We start from the raw sequence: 19,286 nt of genomic DNA, 5'->3' as shown, positions 1-19,286 counted from the left end.
AGTACGGTGCTCTGCACAAGGTAAGCGCTCAATAAATACGACTGAATGAATGCGGAGCACCGTACTAAGCGCTTGGGAGGGTACACTATAACAGACACCTTCCCTGCCCACAACTCACGTAACAGTCTTTAAACTACTCCACAGCTCAATGGGAAAAAGCTTAATTGACTATTCTGTTCATCTGGTATACATACGTTTCCTATTTTTCTCTCTGTGCTCTGAACCGAGAGACCCGCGGTCGACAAAGTCTCCACATGGGTTAACGTGTAATTGCATTTTGCTACTGAAGCAATTCGCACCCATGTCACAAGGGATGTTGAGAAGTCAACTCTGCCAAGAGCCTGTAAAGGCCTGAGGCCATTAGATGCTGGGGAGACGTTTCATTAGAAAAATCAAAATTGTTTCATAACAATTACCTTTACCTCAGTTCCAATAGTCTCCCTATCTGAAAGGCCACCTTAACCGATCGTATTTACTGAGCACTCCTTGTGTCAACTTGTACTTCCCAAGCGCTTAGTACAGTGCTCTGCACACGGTAAGCACTCAATAAATACGATTGAATGAATGAATGCAGAGTACCGTACTAAGCGCTTGGGAGGGCACACTATAACAGACACCTTCCCCGCCCACAACTAACGTAACAGTCTTTAAACTACTCCACAGCTCAATGGGAAAAAGCTTAATTGACTATTCCGTTCATCCAGTATAAATACGTTTCCTATTTTTCTCTCTGTGCTCCGAACCGAGAGACCCGCGGTCGACAAAGTCTCTACGCGGGTTAGTGTGTAATTGCATTTTGCTACTGAAGCAATTCGCACCCATGTCACAAGGGATGTTGAGAAGTCAACTCTGCCAAGAGCCTGTAAAGGCCTGAGGCCATTAGATGCTGGGGAGACGTTTCATAAGAAAAATCAAAAGTGTTTCATTACAGTTACTTTTGCCTCGGTTCCAAGTCTCCCTATCTGAAAGGCCACCTTAACCGATCGTATTTACTGAGCGCTCCTTGTGTCAACTTGTACTTCCCAAGCGCTTAGTACGGTGCTCTGCACACGGTAAGCGCTCAATAAATACGATTGAATGAATGAATGCAGAGCACCATACTAAGCACTTGGGAGGGTACACTATAACAGACACATTCCCTGCCCACAACGGTCTTTAAACTACTCCACAGCTCAATGGGAAAAAGCTTGACTATTCTGTTCATCCGGTATAAATACGTTTCCTATTTTTCTCTCTGTGCTCCGAACCGAGAGACCCGCGGTCGACAAAGTCTCTACGTGGGTTAATGTGTAATTGCATTTTGCTCAGAGCCCAAAGTCCTCCCGCCCGTCTACCAGAATCGTCCCTCAAACCCGGCGCCACAGCCAAAGGATGGAGTGACGCTGCAGCCATCGCCCACGTCACCCGTTAACTGCGTGAACCGATCACGCTCTGCTGAACGTCCCTCCACGACCCACCGCGTCCACAATTCCCAAATGGAACGTCTCCCTACAATCCACCGCGTCCACAATTCCCAAATGCGACGGTGCCGGTGAGGCCGACGTCCGGAAGCTCCGGCCTTACTCATTTTCCGCTACAAATTTTTCAAACTGGGGCAGGCTTGAGAGTCCCAGTGACCACGGGGCCAGTGGACAAAGCCAAATGACAACAGCCCCAACAATTACATAAATCCCAAACGGACACAAAAAAGCAGGGAGCGGGGTTGAAGATCAAATGCCTGGCTGGGATCCTCGAGCTCCATTACGCTAGTGAAGTCGGCTTGTCGCTTTCCACTGGCGTCTTTCGTTTGGTCACTAGATTCTTCAGGAAGAATTCACCTGAGGGGAAACAAATGTAGGTTACCAAGATGCGCGAGTTTTTTTTGGGAAGACGACAGGCTAGTCTGGGTCCTTAGTAACCGGCTGCACCAAATCCCATCTTGAATTCCTTTGGAACATCCGGGGCTCCTGTGTCCGCGGGGCCAGACTCCCGGTGGAATTCCCACCTGGTGCCAGGAGATGCCCGCGTCTCCGTCCCCCCAGCTCAGAAAAAGGAAGGAAGGCCCGCTTGCTTCTGGTTTTGCGGTATCGTTCGGGCCGGGAGCCGAGGAACTAACGGAGGAGGTGCCGCGGGCTCCGGCTGAGACCGTCGGGATTGTGACCCGCTGACTCGGTTCCCGGTCCTGCAGGATGGCTTGTAACAGAGATTCCTGGCGGTCACCTCTGTAAGACCGACCGTTTGTCCCAATTTATTCGCACGCGGCGGTAACGAGGAAGACAAGCAGGAAGGAGCGGATGACCAAAGCCCCCGGTTACCGGCGGTGTCCCCCAAAATCCCCGAGGGGAAACTGACGCCCACCCGGACGGGCAGCGACGATGGCTGGGTCGCCGAGGAACGCGTCCCGGAGAAGAAATCCCGATTCCTCAGCGATAGTGGCTGTCCGCGGCCCCCCCACCCCCAAGGAAGAAGCGGCTTCGGCTGCCGGCGGGAGCGGTGGGTGGTCCTCACCTGCTTTGTAGGAGGAGCGTACCAAGGGTCCGCTGGCGGTATAGTGAAATCCAAGCTCCTCTCCCACCTTTTCCCAGTGTTTAAACTTGGCAGGCGTTATATACTCCTCCACCTGGAAGGACAGGACCCATTTGACAGATGAGGTAACTGAGGCCCAGAGAAGTGAAGTGACTCGCCCGAAGTCGCACAGCTTAGTGCAGCTTAGTACAGTGCTCTGCACATAGTAAGCGCTCAATAAATACGATTGATGATGATGACTGGCGGGCTCGGGATTTGAACCCATGACCTCTGGCTCCAGAGCCCGTGCGCTTTCCACTGAGCCACGCTGCTTCTCTTAATCATCATCATCAGCAATCGTATTTATTGAGCGCTTACTGTGTGCGGAGCACTGGACTAAGCGCTTGGGAAGTACAAGTTGGCAACATATAGAGACAGTCCCTACCCCGCAGTGGGCTCACAGTCTTAATCTGGTGCTTAGTACAGAGCCAGGCACAGTAAGCGCTTAATAATAATAATGGCATTTGTTAATCAATCAATCAATCAATCGTATCTATTGGGCGCTTACTGTGTGCGGAGCACTGGACTAAGCGCTTGGGAAGTCCAAGTTGGCAACATATAGAGACGGTCCCTACCCAGCAGTGGGCTCACAGTCTTAATCTGGTGCTTAGTACAGAGCCAGGCACGGTAAGCGCTTAATAATAATAATGGCATTTGTTAATCAATCAATCGTATTTATTGAGCACTTACTGTGTGCAGAGCACTGGACTAAGCGCTCGGGAAGTCCAAGTTGGCAACATATAGAGACAGTCCCTACCCAGCAGTGGGCTCACAGTCTTAATCTGGTGCTTAGTACAGAGCCAGGCACGGTAAGCGCTTAATAATAATAACGGCATTTGTTAATCAATCAATCAATCGTATTTATTGGGCGCTTACTGCGTGCAGAGCACCGGACTAAGCGCTCGGGAAGTCCAAGTTGGCAACATATAGAGACAGTCCCTACCCAGCAGTGGGCTCACAGTCTTAATCTGGTGCTTAGTACAGAGCCAGGCACGGTAAGCGCTTAATAATAATAATGGCATTTGTTATCAATCAATCAATAGTATTTACTGAGCGCTTACTGTGTGCAGAGCACCAGACTAAGCGCTCGGGAAGTCCAAGTTGGCAACATATAGAGACAGTCCCTACCCAACAGTGGGCTCACAGTCTAAAAGAAGCGCTTACTATGTGCAAAGCACCGTCCTAAGCGCTTAGCAAGTACCACGACTAAATACCACAGCTACTTCCGTGCCACGAGGCTCCGAAGCTCGGGGCGTTTTGCGGAAATGTTCGGAAAACAAATCTTCAGGGCAGGCGCGGTGCGGGTGTCGAGAGCTCAGTCAGTCAATCGTATTTACTATGTGCAGGGCACTGTACTAAGCACTTGGGAGAGTCCAAGAGAGCAATTTAACAGTCGCAAGAAGCGGGGCCCCCCACCCCGTGACGAGCCCCGCGGTACCTTGAGGTGACGCCTCGTCGGTTGCATGTACTGGCCCAGAGTCAGACAGTCCACGTCGGCCTCCCGCAGAGCTTCAGGGAAGGAAGCAGAAACCTGAGAAGTGACGCCTAAAGCTCTGAGCCCAGTCCTGCCTCTATATATTGCCAACTTGTACTTCCCAAGCGCTTAGTACATCATCATCATCATCATGATCAATCGTATTTATTGAGCGCTTACTGTGTGCAGAGCACCGGACTAAGCGCTTGGGAAGTACAAATTGGCAACATATAGAGACAGTCCCTACCCAACATCATCATCATCATCATCGATCGTATTTATTGAGCGCTTACTAGGTGCAGAGCACCGGACTAAGCGCTTGGGAAGTACAAATTGGCAACATATAGAGACAGTCCCTACCCAACATCATCATCATCATCAGTCGTTATTTATTGAGCGCTTACTAGGTGCAGAGCACCGTACTAAGCGCTTGGGAAGTACAAGTTGGCAACATATAGAGACAGTCCCTACCCAACATCATCATCATCATCATCAATCGTATTTATTGAGCGCTTACTAGGTGCAGAGCACTGGACTAAGCGCTTGGGAAGTACAAATTGGCAACATATAGAGACGGTCCCTACCCAACAGCGGGCTCACAGTCTAAAAGGGGGAGACAGAGAACAAAACCAAACATACTAACAAAATAAAATAAATAGAATAGATATGTACAAGTAAAATAAATAAATAAATAGAGTAATAAATCTGTACAAACATATATACATATATACAGGCGCTGTGGGGAAGGGAAGGAGGTAAGATGGGGGGGATGGAGAGGGGGACGAGGGGGAGAGGAAGGAAGGGGCTCAGTCTGGGAAGGCCTCCTACAGTGCTCTGCACACAGTTAAGCGCTCAATAAATACGACTGATTGATTATGCCCGGTTACCGCGGCGGCTCGGGTGACCGCTCAATCGGGACACCGTTCAATCGATGGCATTTATTGAGCACTTATTACGGGCAAAGCACTGCACTAAGCACCTGGAAGGGTACAGTACAACAGAATTTGCAGGCGCGGTCCCTGCCCACAGTGAGCTTACGGTCCAGACGGGGAGGCTAATCCCGGTTCTTCCACTGGTCTGCTGTGTGGCCTTGGGCAACTAACTTCACTTCTCTGTGTCTCAGTTACCTCATCTGTAAAATGGGGACTGAGACCTTGAGCCCCGCGTGGTTGGGGCCGACCCAATTGGCCTGTATCGCCTAGCACAGTGCTCTGCACACAGTAAGCGCTCAATAAATACGATTGATTGATTGTATCCATCCCAGCGCTCAGTACCGTGCCTGGCACATAGTAAGCGCCCACAAATACCGCAATTATTATTCTGTCTGCCTCTTGAGCGTCCAATCCCAAGGCAGCACCTACAGGTCCTCATCCCCCTTTTAGACTGTAAGCCCACTGTTGGGTAGGGACTGTCTCTATATGGTGCCAACTTGGACTTCCCAAGCGCTTAGTACAGTGCTCTGCACACAGTAAGCGCTCAATAAATACGATTGATGATGATGATGATTTGAAGAGCGTTAAGTGCCCCCACCCTTTTCCTTAGGCCCCCAGCAAGTCTCCCCAGCAAATGAAAAGCAGCATGGCCTAGTGGATAGAGCGCAGGAAGTCAGAAGGCCCTGAGTTCTAATCCCAACTCCTCCCCGTGCCAACTATACCACCCTGGGTAGGTCACTTCACTGTGCCTCAGTTCCTTCATCTGTAAAATGGGGATTAATCAATCAATCAATCAATCAATCGTATTTATTGAGCGCTTACTGTGTGCAGAGCACTGTACTAAGCGCTTGGGAAGTACAAGTTGGAGACAGTCCCTGCCCAACAGCGGGCTCACAGTCTAAAAGGGGGAGACAGAGAACAAAACCAAACATACTAACAAAATAAAGATGAAGAGAAGCAGCGTGGCCCAGTGGGAAGAGCCTGGGCTTTGGAGTCAGCGGTCATGGGTTCGAATCCTGCTGTGTGACCTTGGGCAAGTCACTTCACTTCTCTGAGCCTCAGTTACCTCATCTGTAAAATGGGGATTAAGACTGTGAGCCCCACGTGGGACAACCTGATCACTTTGTATCCCCCCCAGCGCTTAGAACAGTGCTTGGCACATAGTAAGCGCTTAACAAATGCCAACATTATCATTATTATTATTATTATTATTATTATTAAGACCATGGGCCCCATGTGTGTCCAACCTGATTAATTTCTATCTACCCTAGTGCTTAGTACAGTGCCTGGCACTTAGTAAGCACTTAACAAATACCACTATGAAGCAAAAAGGGTGATTAAGGTATTAGGTTGTAGGGGCCTTAGCCCGGCCTGTCCCCCCGACCTGTTGACCCAGACGCTCCCATCATCATCATCATCAATCGTATTTATTGAGCGCTTACTATGTGCAGAGCACTGTACTAAGCGCTTGGGAAGTACAAATTGGCAACATCTAGAGACAGTCCCTACCCAACAGCGGGCTCACAGTCTGAAAGGGGGAGACGGAGAACAAAACCAAACCCACTAACAAAATCAAATCAAATAAATAAATATTCCTCCACCGCCGGTCCTTCCCAGCCGGCACAGGGCGTTCCCCCTGTTCCCGAAATTCCCGCTCCGGAGTGGCCGCTCGTTACCTCGGAGGGTCGAGTACACCTGCCGGTCCGTCTCGCCCAAGCCCAACATCAGGGACGTCTTGGAGACGAGTCGAGGCTGAACGTCCTTGGCGTGCTTCAGGACCCGCACGGACTGGGCGAAGCTGGCTCGCGGATCCCGGACCTGCCTGCAACGGCCCGGCGCCGCGTTCAGAACCGGTACCCCGCGGGAGGGGGGGGGCCTGGGTTCGAATTCCGGCCCCACCACCCGCCTGCTGGCTGGCCTCCGTCAAGCGTGGCCCGGCGGATAGAAGCCGGGCCTGGTACTCAATCGATCGTATTTATCGAGCGCTTACTGTGTGCAGAGCACTGTACTAAGCGCTTGGGAAGTCCAAGTCGGCAACATATAGAGACGGTCCCTACCCAACTACATAGTCTAGAAGAAGGAGCTGGGTTCTAATCCTGGCTCTGCCACTTGGCTGCTGTGGGACCTGGGGCAGGTCACTTCCTCTGTGCCTCGGTTACCTCATCTGTAAAACGGGGATTAAAGCTGCGGGCTTTAATGTGGGGTACCCTTCCCTTCCCCACAGCACCTGTCTATATGTTTGTACATATTTATTACTCTATTTATGTATTTATTTTACTTGTACACATCTATTCTATTTATTTTATTTTGTTAGTATGTTTGGTTTTGTTCTCTGTCTTCCCCTTTTAGACTTAGTATGTTTGGTTTTGTTCTCTGTCTCCCCCTTTTAGACTGCGAGCCCGCTGTTGGGTAGGGACTGTCTCTAGATGTTGCCAATTTGTGCTTCCCAAGTGCTTAGTCCAGTGCTCTGCACACAGTAAGCGCTCAATAAATACGACTGATGATGATGATGATGATGATGATGATGATGATATCACCTATCTACCTCAGCACTTAGTACAGTGCCTGGCACATAGTAAGCACCAAATAAATCCCAAAAGGCAAAACAAAACCCTAAACCTGAGTCCCATCAGCGTTTAGAACAGTGCTCAGTGCTTACCTCCTTCCCCTCCCCACAGCACCTGTATGTACTTCCCAAGCGCTTAGTACAGTGCTCTGCACACGGTAAGCGCTCAATAAATACAATTGATTGATTGATATATGTTTGTATGTATTTATTACTCTACTTTATTTGTACATATTTATTCTATTTATTTTATTTTGTTAATATGTTTGGTTTTGTTGTCTGTCTCCCCCTTCTAGACTGTGAGCCCGCTGTTGGGTAGGGACCGTCTCTATATGGTGCCAACTTGGACTTCCCAAGCGCTTAGTACAGTGCTCTGAACACAGTAAGCGCTCAATAAATGCAACTGAATGAATGAATGAAGGCTTGGCCAGAGTAAAGTGCTTAGCAAATATCAGCAGCATGGCTCAGTGGAAAGAGTCCGGGCTTGGGAGTCAGAGGTCATGGGTTCAAATCCCGGTTCTGCCAATGGTCAGCTGTGTGACTTTGGGCAGGTCACTTCACTTCTCTGTGCCTCAGTTCCCTCACCTGTAAAATGGGGATGAAGACTGTGAGCCCCCTGTGGGACAACCCGATCACCTTGTAACCCCCCCAGCGCTTCGAACAGTGCTTTGCACATAGTAAGCGCTTAACAAATATCAGCAGCGTGGCTCAGTGGAAAGAGCCCGGGCTTGGGAGTCAGAGGTCATGGGTTCAAATCCCAGCTCTGCCAGTGGTCAGCTGTGTGACTTTGGGCAGGTCACTTCACTTCTCTGTGCCTCAGTTCCCTCACCCGTAAAATGGGGATGAAGACTGTGAGCCCCGTGAGATAACCTGATCACCTTGTAACCCTCCCCAGCGCTTCGAACAGTGCTTTGCACATAGGAAGCGCTTAATAGGTGCCATCGTTATTATTATCATTTTATTATTATTATTCTTAGAGACGCTTTGCACACAGTAAGCACTTAATAGGTGCCATCGTTATTATTATTATTATTCTTAGAGAAGCTTTGCACATAGTAAGCGCTTACTAGGTGCCATCATTATTATTATTATCATGTGCACCGTTCTAAGCGCTGGGGAGGTTACAAGGTGACCAGGTTGTCCCATGCGGGGGGCTCACAGTCTTCCTCCCCATCTTACAGGTGAGGGAACAGAGGCCCAGAGAAGTGAAGTGACTGGCCCAAAGTCACACAGCTGACAGTTGGCGGAGTCGGGATTTGAACCCATGACCTCGGACTCCAAAGCCCGGGCTCTTTCCACTGAGCCACACTGCTTCTCAATGCCTCCGCTCCCTCATCTGCGAAACAGGGAACTCGATATATCTGTTCTCCCTCCTACTTATAATGCGAGCCCCACGTGAGGATCTCGTATCTACCCCGGCGCTTAGTACAGCGCTCGGCACCTAGTAAGCGCTGAACGGACACTACAATTATAAGAAGGGATCACCTCTGCAGCTCTGGAACCGTCTCCACATTGTGGGCGAACACGTCCAAGCCCGAAAGGGCGACCTTCTCAACGGCCTGCAGATCGCCGCGGAAATCGGGGGTCAGGCATTCCACGAGGATTTTTGAATTCCTGGGGGATAAGACCAGCCAAAAAGATGGGAAAGGCACTGAAGAACGGTGTCCATCCTGCTTCTGCTCCGAAGAGCTATTCCAAGACAATTCACTCGCATCTTCAAAGTGGTCAATTCTGGTTTCCCGAAGTGGCTTGTAAATGCCCAGGAAGGCTCAGGACAAAGCCAGGAAGCTAGGTTTCCTCCAAAAATAGTTCGGCTGGACCGTCTCTGTATGTTACCGGCTTGTGCTTCCCCAGCGCTTAGTCCCACGGTAAGCGCTCAATAAATACGACTGAATGAATGCATGACTGCTCCTCCTCATCCAGTGACAAAACCCCAGCAGGGAGATGGGATTTTTAAAGGCGGCTCTCCGGTGCGGAGTCAAGTCGACTGGGATTTAAAAGACTGCTCCGACTGAGGCTCCTTGTGGGAAATTCAAAAAGCCAGCGGAAGCTGGACGCGAGAAAGACGAGCGCGAGGCCCAAGCGAGAGGTGGGTTTGGGGTTTCTATCCTGCGAGGAACTTAGGAGATCTCACCTCGGAGCCTTCTGGAGTGGGAATGGCTCAACCGATGGAATTTACGGAGCGCTTACAACGTGCGGAGCACTGTAGTAAATGCTCCGGAGAACAACCAATGGAATTTACATAGCGCTTACAACGTGCGGAGCACTGCGGCAAGTGCTCCGGAGAACACGAGGGCAGGGAACGTGCCTGCTAATTCTGTCGTACTATCCTGTGAGCCCGCTGCTGGGTAGGGACCGTCGCTATATGTTGCCAACTTGTACTTCCCAAGCGCTTAGTACAGTGCTCTGCACACCGTAAGGGCTCAATACGACTGAACGAATGAATGAACACTGTCCCAATGCTTAGTACAGTGCTCTACCCATAAGAAGCGTTCAATAAATGCCATGGTTTGACTGATTACAAGAGAAAAGACTCCCGCCCTCAAGAAGCTAACAAGCTGGCAGGGCTTCTCCTCACCCTCCCTGGGCCTCCACAAGCCCAAGACCCGTGGGCTGGGTCGGAAACAGCGTGGCTTCAGTGGACAGAGCCCGGGCCTTGGAGTCAAAAGGACCTAAATTCTAATCGCGGCTCCGCCACTTGTCTGTTGTGTGACCCTGGGCAAGTCACGTCACTTCTCTGGGCCTCAGTTCCCTCATCTGGAAAACGTGAGCCCCACGTGGGACAGAAACTCTGTCCAACCCGATTTGCTGTACCCACCTGAGCACATAGTCACTTCTCTGGGCCTCAGTTCCCTCATCTGGAAAACGTGAGCCCCACTTGGGACAGAAACTCTGTCCAACCCGATTTGCTGTACCCACCTGAGCACACAGTACAGTGCCTGGCACATAGTAAGCATTTAACAAATAACATAGGGGGGAAAAGAATAAAAAACAATCAGGACAGCCTCCAGGGAGGGGTTGCCGTAACCCTTCCTGTCTGGACCTCTTCAACCCTAAGTTTTTCCCGACCCCTCAAATCCACCAGATCCCAGCAGCCTTGGCCTTCCCAGCTTCCTGAAATCCTCCAGAATTCACCATGGAAACAGGAACCATCCGTTTTTTATTTTTAACGGTACTTTTTAAGCACTTACTCCGAGCCTGTTCTAAGCGCTGGGGTGGATACGACGAGGTAATCAGTTGGACCCAGCCCACGTCCCACACAGGGCTCACAATCTTAACCCCTATTTTACAGATGAGGGAACCGAGGCCCAGAGGAGTGAAGTGGCTAGCCAAGGTCACCCGGCAGACTCGTGGTGGAGCCAGGATTAGAACCCAGGTCCTTCTGACTTGCAGGCCCGGGCTCGATCTACTAGGCCCCGCCGCTTCTGCGTATTATTAACTGGAAACAGGCCGGGTTCACCAGGACGGGTCCCCTACCTTTCTTTCAAGTGCGACACCGTCCTCGCGAAGTGCTCGGCTCCTCCGTCCGGCAGATCTGGGGACAGGGAGGGACGCGTGCTTCAAGACGGGGCCCGGGGGAACCCGCCGGGGGAGCCGGGCTTCCCTCGGCCAGGAAGCCCACTCACCGTCGCGATCCACAGACGTGAGAACCACGTAGTCCAGGCCCCACTCGGCGACGGCCTTGGCCGTGTTGTACGGCTCCTCGGGGTCCAGGGGCGGCGGGTTCCGGGCCGTCTTCACGGAGCAGAATCTACAGCCCCTCGTGCACGTGTCGCCCATCAGCTGGAGACCAAGGACAGCCCCGAGGCCGAATGTTACCGAGTTCCCGCCTCATCATTCCCGAGCCCCTTCCCAGCCCGGCCCGGAGCGCAAGAGGCGGGCCGGCCCCAGCCCCACATCGGGCCCTGAAATGCACCACAAACCAATCAATCCTAATAATAACAATAGCAGTAATAATACCTGTGGTATTTGTTAAGCACTTCCTATGTGCCAGGCACCGTGCTAAGTGCTGGGGAAGTTTGTCAGTCTGCTCTGCATGGGGCTCACAGTCTCAATCCCCATTTTACAGATAATAATAATAATAATATTCTAGACTGCGAACCCACTGTTGGGTAGGGACCGTCTCTATACGTTGCCAACTTGTGCTTAGTACAGTGCTCTGCACACAGTAAGCACTCGATAAATACGACTGAATGAATGAATGAATGGATAATAATAATAATGGCATTTGCCAGCTGTGTGACCTTGAGCAAGTCACTTCACTTCTCTGCGCCTCTGTTACCTCAACTGTAAAATGGGGATGAAGACTGTGAGCCCCACGTGGGACAACCTGATCACCTTGTAACCTCCCCAGCACTTAGAACTGTGGTTTGCACATAGTAAGCGCTTAATAAATGCCATTATTATTATTATTACTATATGTGAAGCACTGCTCTAAGTGCTGGGGGGGGGGGGGGGGATACAAGGTGATCAGGTTGCCCCACGAGGGGCTCACAGTCTTAATCCTCATTTCACAGATGAAGTAACTGAGGCCCAGAGAAGTTAAGTGACTTGCCCACAGACACACAGCTGACAGGTGGCAGAGGCGGGATTAGAACCCATGACCTCTGGCTCCCAAGCCCAGGCTCTTTCCACTGAGCCACGCTGCTTCTCTACTGAGCCACGAACCACTCTGATCGTCAAGAAGGACGATGCCACAAATGAAGGTAAGGGAACTGAGGCCCGGGGAAGTGAAGTGACTTGGCCAGGGCCACACAGCAGACAAGTGGCCCTGGCCCCCTTTTAGACTGTGAGCCCACTGTTGGGTAGGGACTGTCTCTATGTGTTGCCAATTTGTACTTCCCAAGCGCTTAGTACAGTGCTCTGCACATAGTCAGTGCTCAATAAATACGACTGATGATGATGATGAAGTGGCGGAGCCGGGATTAGGACCCAAGCTAGCTCTCTTCCTCCCTTCAAGGCCCTACTGAGAGCTCACCTCCTCCAGGAGGCCTTCCCACACTGAGCCCCTTTCTTCCTCTCCCCCTCTCCATCCCCCCCATCTTACCTCCTTCCCTTCCCCACAGCACCTGTATGTATGTATATATGTTTGTACACACTTATTACACTATTTATCTATTTATTTTACTTGTACCTATCTATTCTATTTATTTTATTTTGTTAGTATGTTTGGTTTTGTTCTCCGTCTCCCCCTTTTAGACTGTGAGCCCACTGTTGGGTAGGGACTGTCTCTATATGTGGCCAAATTGTACTTCCCAAGCGCTTAGTACAGTGCTCTGCACACAGTAAGCGCTCCATAAATACGATTGATGATGATGATGATGATGACCCAGGTCCTTCTCCCAGGCTCTACCCACTAGGCCACGCTGCTTCCCGGTCATATTTCTGGTGCGTCTGCTGTGTGCCCAGCGCCGTACTAAGCGCTTGGGAGAGTGCAGTGTAAGAAGGCAGCGGACTCGGTAGACGCGTTCCCCGCCCGCGACGAGCCAGAGACGTAGGCCTCCCTTACCATGATGGTGGCCGTGGCGGTAGCATTCTCACCCCCGCCCCAACACTCGCCGATGTTGGGGCAGCGGGCTTCCTCGCACACCTGAAATCGAAACCCAGAGGCGTTGACTAGCGCCGTGAACGGGGTCAAACCCAAACCGGCCTGGGGAGGTTTCCTCGGGAACGACAGGATCAATCAATCAATCTTTATTGAGCGCTTACTGTGTGCAGAGGACTGTACTGAGCGCTTGGGAAGTACAAGTTGGCAACATATAGAGACGGTCCCTACCCAACAGTGGGCTCATTGGGAACATTTAATACGGCTACTATGTTAAGCACTTACTACGGGCCAGGCACTGTGAGCCCGCTGTTGGGTGGGGACCGTCTCTATATGTTGCCAACTTGTACTTCCCAAGCGCTTAGTACGGTGCTCCGCACACAGTAAGCGCTCAATAAATACGACAATGAATGAATGAATGTTCTAAGCGCTTGGGAAGATACGAGATAATCGGGTTGGATACAGTCCCGGTCTCACAGAGGGCTCGCAGTCTCGCTCCCCATTTGACAGACGAGGGCACTGAGAAGTGAAGTGACCGGCCCGAGGTCACACAGCAGAGAGGTGACAGAACCCGGGATTAGAATCCAGGTCCTTCTGATCCCAACCCAGGCTCTAACCACTAGGCCGTAGCCGTCCCTTCAGCGACACTCACTTCCCCAATGGCAGATTAAATGACAACAGTCAAAAATTTGTTCTGGAAAAAGATTCCAGAAGCAGCTGGCAGTAAAGTCGGGGTTACGTCCTCTACCTAGTTCTGGACTCTTTTTTGCAGCAAAAAATGCTTTCCACTTCTCCCCATTCCAGAGCAGGAACATGAAACTGAATATTTATCCTCTTTACTTACCTTCTTAATGGGTCTTAACCCTAGAAACACAACACCCTTATGGAGGAAAGAGTAAATGACCTTAATATACTTACCGTGTGAAGGTTTAAATTCCGCAGCGAACTTTTCAGCTTGTTGTAGTTCTTGCCTATTGGAATCTCGGTTTTTAGCCACGGAGGTAGTCTCAGCCTGAGAAGTACCGGATGTAAATCGATTTAGACCTGCTGTGACCATAACAGATAGCGCTAAATCGATAGCACTAAACTTCAGCTTGGGGTATCACTGAATATAGGGTTTTGAAAAATCTTTTAAAATATTTCATCAGCAGATGGAACCCGCATTAATACCGATAGGCCCTTAAAGGGCCTTCCGTGCCACTTATTGCTCGTTTTTTGTTTTTTTAATGGTTTGATTAAGAGCTTACCACATACTCTCTATACTAAGCGCTGGGATAGATAAAAGAAAATCAGGTTGGACACAGTCCCTGTCCCACATGGGGTTCACGGGCTAAATAGGAGGGAGTGGGGTTTAATCCCAATTTTCCAGATGACGTAATTGAAGCAGAGATTCATTCAATCGCATTTATTGAGCGCTTACTTTGTGCAGAGCACTGTACTAAGCGCTCAGAGATGTGAAGTCACTTGCCCAAGGTCACACAGCAGGCAAATGACAGAGCCAGGATTAGAACCCAAGGCCTCCGACTCCTTCTGCTGTTTCGGGGGCTAAGCGGCCTGAGCTCCTGGCTAAGCCGGTGGGGAGGGATTGGGATCGTGTGGAATCGCAATTACCTCTCGCCCTTCTGGCGTTTCAAGTTCTCCTTATAATCAGCCCAGGCACTCTTGTCTGACAAACCTCCAGATACAAAATCTTGAAGGTCTGGTCCATTTTTCAGGTATTCCTTCTTTTCATCCGGCAAAGAACTTAATCCTCTGAATCGGTAACCTAAACGGCTCCCAAACACCTAGAAGAGAGTGAGTTTTATTATTATTCAGCCACCAAGCTACTGCCGTCCATCTCTTAGGACAAGGTCTTCCTCGTCGCACATGGGGCTCACAGTTTTGGGGGTTTTGCCCTCCATTCATTCATTCGTACCCAGCACTTTACTAAGCGCTTGAGAGACTAAAGTAGGAGACAGAATGGGTAGCTGCGCTTAGTACAGTGCTCTGCACACAGAATGATTGCAAGCGCTTAGTACAGTGCTCTGCACACAGTAAGCGCTCAATAAATACGATTGATGATGATGAATGAGTGAATATTGAATCCCCGTTCTGCAGATGAGGGAACTGAGTCACAGAGAAGTGACTTGTCCAAGGTCACCCAGCAGACACGTGGTAGAGCCGCGTTTAGAATCCAGGTCCTCGGGTTCCCAGGCCCAGGCTCTTCCCACTTGGCCGTGCTGGTTCTTGGGAATGACAGGGCGTGTCGTTAGCTGGCAGAGAACCCACTGGGAATTCTGATCAGAAGCCACTTAATAATAATAATAATAATAATGGTATATGTTAAGTGTTTACTATGTGCAAAGCACTGCTCTAAGCGCTGGGGAGGTTACACGGTGATCAGTTTGTCCCACGTGGGGCTCACAGTCTTCATCCCCATTTTCCAGATGAGGTCACTGGGGCACAGTTACTATGTGCTTGGCACATAGTAAGTGCTTAACAAATACCATCATTATCATCATTACTATTAGTTATCAATAATAATAATAATGATGGCATTTATTAAGCGCTTACTACGTCAGTATTTGTTAAGCGCTTACTATGTGAGCCCACTGTTGAGTAGGGACTGTCTCTATATGTTGCCAATTTGTACTTCCCAAGCGCTTAGTACAGTGCTCTGCACATAGTTAGCGCTCAATAAATACGATTGATGATGATGATGATGATGTGCAAAGCACTGTTCTAAGCACTGGGGAGGCTACAAGGTGATCAGGTTGTCCCACGGGGGGCTCACAATTTTAATCCCCATTTTCCAGATGAGGTAACTGAGGCACAGAGAAGTTAAGTGACTTGCCTGAAGTCACACAGCTGACAGTTGGCAGAGCTGGGATTTGAACCCATGACCTTTGACTCCAAAGCCCAGGCTCTTTCCACTGAGCCACAGTAGCTTCTCCAGCTTCTATGTGCCAAGCACTCATTCATTCATTCATTCAATTGTATTTATTGAGCGCTTACTGTGTGCAGAGCACTGTACTAAGCGCTTGGGAAGTACAAGTTGGCAACATCTAGAGATGGTCCCTACCCAACAGTGGGCTCACAGCGGAGCCACGCTGCTTCTTAGAACAGTGCTTGGCACATAGTAAGTGCTTAACAAATACCATCGTTACCATCATTACTATTAGTTAATAATAATAATAATAGGAGAAGAAGCGTGGCTCAGTGGAAAGAGTACGGGCTCTGGAGTCAGAGATCGTGGGTTCGAAACCCGGCTTCACCACACGCCTGCTGTGTGACCTTGGGCAAGTCACTTCACTTCTCTGAGCCTCAGTTCCCTCATCTGTAAAATGGGGATTAAGACTGTGAGCCCCGCGTGGGGCAACCTGATCACCTTTGTATCCCCCCAGCGCTTAGAACAGGGCTTTGCACGTAGTAAGTGCTTAACAAATGCCATCATCATCATCATCATCATCATTTATTAAGCTCCGCCAATTGTCAGCTGGGTGACTCTGGGCAAGTCACTTCACTTCTCTGGGCCTCAGTGACCTCATCTGTAAAATGGGGATGAAGGCTGTGAGCCCCAAGTGGGCCAACCTGATCACCTTGTAACCTCCCCAGCGCTTAGAACAGTGCTTGGCACATAGTAAGCGCTTAATAAATGCCATCATTGTTATTATTATTATTATTACTAAGTGTGCCAAGCACTAGGGAGGTTACAAGGTGATCCGGTTGCCCCACGGGGGGCTCAATCTTCATCCCCATTTGACAGATGAGGGAACTGAGGCCCAGCGAAGTGACACGTTGCCGACTTGTACTTCCCAAGCGCTTAGTACAGTGCTCTGCACACAGTAAGCGCTCAATAAATCGTGGCTCAGTGGGAAGAGCCCGGGCTCGGGAGTCAGAGGTCATGGGTTCGAATCCCGGCTCCGCCACACGTCTGCTGTGTGAACTTGGGCAAGTCACTTCACTTCCCAGCTCCCCCAACTGTCAGCTGTGTGACTTTGGGCAAGCCACTTCGCTTCTCTGGGCCTCAGTGACCTCATCTGTAAAATGGGGATGAAGACTGTGAGCCCCCCGTGGGACAACCTGATCACCTTGTAACCTCCCCAGCGCTTAGAACAGGGCTTGGCACATAGTAAGCGCTTAACAAATATCATCATTAGTATTCTCTGCGCCTCAGTGACCTCATCTGTAAAATGGGTGTTAAGACTGTGAGCCCCACGTGGGACAGTCTGATCACCTTGTCGCGCTTAGAACAGTGCTTGGCACATAGTAAGCGCTTAACAAGTGCCATTATTATTATTATTATTAATAAGTACGATTGAATGAATGACGTGGCTTGCCCAAAGTCACACAGCTGATAAGTGGCTGAGGCGGGATTAGAACCCATGACCTGTGACTTCCAAGGCCCGGGCTCCTCCCACTGAGCCACGCTGCTTCCCTATTATGATTATTATTATTATTATTAATTAGTGATTATTATTATTATTATTATTAATTAGTGATGATGATGATGATGATGATCACAGGTCCGGGCCCGAGACTCACCCGGAGCCCGAGGCCCGGGCATCGGCCCGCCATGACAGCTCGGCCCGTCCTGCCGCTCGACGCCTCGGCGATCGACTCGTCGGCCTGCAGCGCGGCCGCCACATCCGGGCACTTCGCCCTCACACGGCGCATGCGTCCCTCCCTCCTCCTGTCTTTCCCCCCCTCTACTTAATAATTCATTCATTCAGTCGTATTTATTTAGGCCGTACCATCCGGGCACTTCGCCCTCACATTGCGCATGCGTCCCTCTCTCCTGCTTTCTCTCCTCTGCCCCCCACACTCTCTACTTAATAATTCATTCATTCAATCGTATTTATTGAGGCCGCCCCATCCGGGCACTTCGCCCTCACTCGGCGCATGCGTCCCTCCCTCCTCCGGTCTCTCTCCCCCCTCTCTACTTAATAATTCATTCATTCAATCGTATTTATTGAGGCCGCGCCATCCGGGCACTTCGCCCTCATACGGCGCATGCGTCCCTCCCTCCTCCTGTCTCTCCCCCCCCCCCACTTACTAGGGACCGTCTCTATATGTTGCCAACTTGTACTTCCCAATCGCTTAGTACAGTGCTGTGCACACAGTAAGCGCTCAATAAATACGATTGATTGATTAATAATTGATTCATTCAATCGCATTTATTGAGGCCGCGCCATCCGGGCACTTCGCCCTCACTCGGCGCATGCGTCCCTCCCTCCTCCTGTCTCTTCTCCACCCCACTTAATAATTCATTCATTCAATCGTATTTATTGAGGCCGTGCCCTCGGGGCACTTCGCCCTCACTCGGCGCATGCGTCCCTCCCTCCTCCTGTCTCTTCCCCCCCCTCTACTTAATAATTCATTCATTCAATCGTATTTATTGAGGCCGTACCATCCGTGCACTTCGCCCTCACACTGCGCATGCGTCCCTCCCTCCTCCTTTCTCTCCTCTCCCCCCCACTCTCTACTTAATAATTCATTCATTCAATCGTATTTATTGAGGCCGCGCCATCCGGGCACTTCGCCCCCACTCGGCGCATGCGTCCCTCCCTCCTCCTGTCTCTTCCCCCCCCCCACACACACACACCCTCTACTTAATAATTCACTCATTCAATCGTATTTATTGAGGCCGCGCCATCCGGGCACTTCGCCCTCACATGGCGCATGCGTCCCTCCCTCCTCCTGTCTCTTCCCTCCCTTAATAATTCATTCATTCAATCGTATTTATTGAGGCCGCGCCATCCGGGCACTTCGCCCTCACTCGGCGCATACGTCCCTCCCTCCTCCTGTCTCTCCTCCCCCACTTAATAATTCATTCATTAATCGTATTTATTGAGGCCGCGACATCCGGGCACTTCGCCCTCACATGGCGCATGCGCCCCTCCTCCAGTCTCTCCCCCCTCTACTTAATAATTCATTCATTCAATCGTATTTATTGAGGCCGCGCCATCCGGGCACTTCGCCCTCATACGGCGCATGCGTCCCTACCTCCTCCTGTCTCTCTCTCCCCCCCCCCCCCCGCTTACTAGGGACCGTCTGTATATGTTGCCAACTTGTACTTCCCAATCGCTTAGTACAGTGCTCTGCACACAGTAAGCGCTCAATAAATACGATTGATTGATTAATAATTGATTCATTCAATCGTATTTATTGAGGACACGACATCCGGGCACTTCGCCCTCACACGGCGCATGCGTCCCTCCCTCCTCCTGTCTCTCCCCCCCCACT

At 50.5% G+C, this 19,286-nt stretch overlaps 1 protein-coding gene across 1 annotated transcript; it reads right to left on the bottom strand.

Annotated features, from left to right (window-relative positions):
• Positions 1-1,282: 1,282 nt before the first annotated feature.
• LIAS (lipoic acid synthetase) lies at positions 1,283-17,717 on the bottom strand. The gene is made up of 11 exons (XM_038751950.1): positions 17,586-17,717; positions 14,673-14,845; positions 13,980-14,073; positions 13,026-13,106; positions 11,143-11,299; positions 10,994-11,051; positions 9,002-9,130; positions 6,627-6,772; positions 3,983-4,053; positions 2,488-2,599; positions 1,283-1,817 (listed from the first exon to the last, which is right to left on the bottom strand). The coding sequence occupies exons 1-11, from the start codon at positions 17,715-17,717 to the stop codon at positions 1,741-1,743; spliced, it is 1,230 nt and encodes a 409-aa protein (XP_038607878.1). The 3' UTR covers positions 1,283-1,740.
• Positions 17,718-19,286: the final 1,569 nt, after the last annotated feature.

The sequence above is a fragment of the Tachyglossus aculeatus genome, chromosome 10 (assembly GCF_015852505.1).
Source record: "Tachyglossus aculeatus isolate mTacAcu1 chromosome 10, mTacAcu1.pri, whole genome shotgun sequence".
Classification (NCBI taxonomy): domain Eukaryota; kingdom Metazoa; phylum Chordata; class Mammalia; order Monotremata; family Tachyglossidae; genus Tachyglossus; species Tachyglossus aculeatus.
This window is presented reverse-complemented; position numbering and strand designations above follow the sequence as displayed.

What these genes read in the sequence shown, in the direction of transcription:
- LIAS (XM_038751950.1), bottom strand. Translation starts at nt 17,717, where the DNA reads ATGCGCCGTGTGAGGGCGAAGTGCCCGGATGTGGCGGCCGCGCTGCAG. An exon ending in GGAATTTAAACCTTCACACG is followed by an intron (nt 13,107 to 13,979) that starts GTAAGTATATTA and finishes TTTCGATTTCAG; the next exon opens with GTGTGCGAGGAAGCCCGCTG. An exon ending in CCGCCACGGCCACCATCATG is followed by an intron (nt 11,300 to 13,025) that starts GTAAGGGAGGCC and finishes CTTGGTCTCCAG; the next exon opens with CTGATGGGCGACACGTGCAC.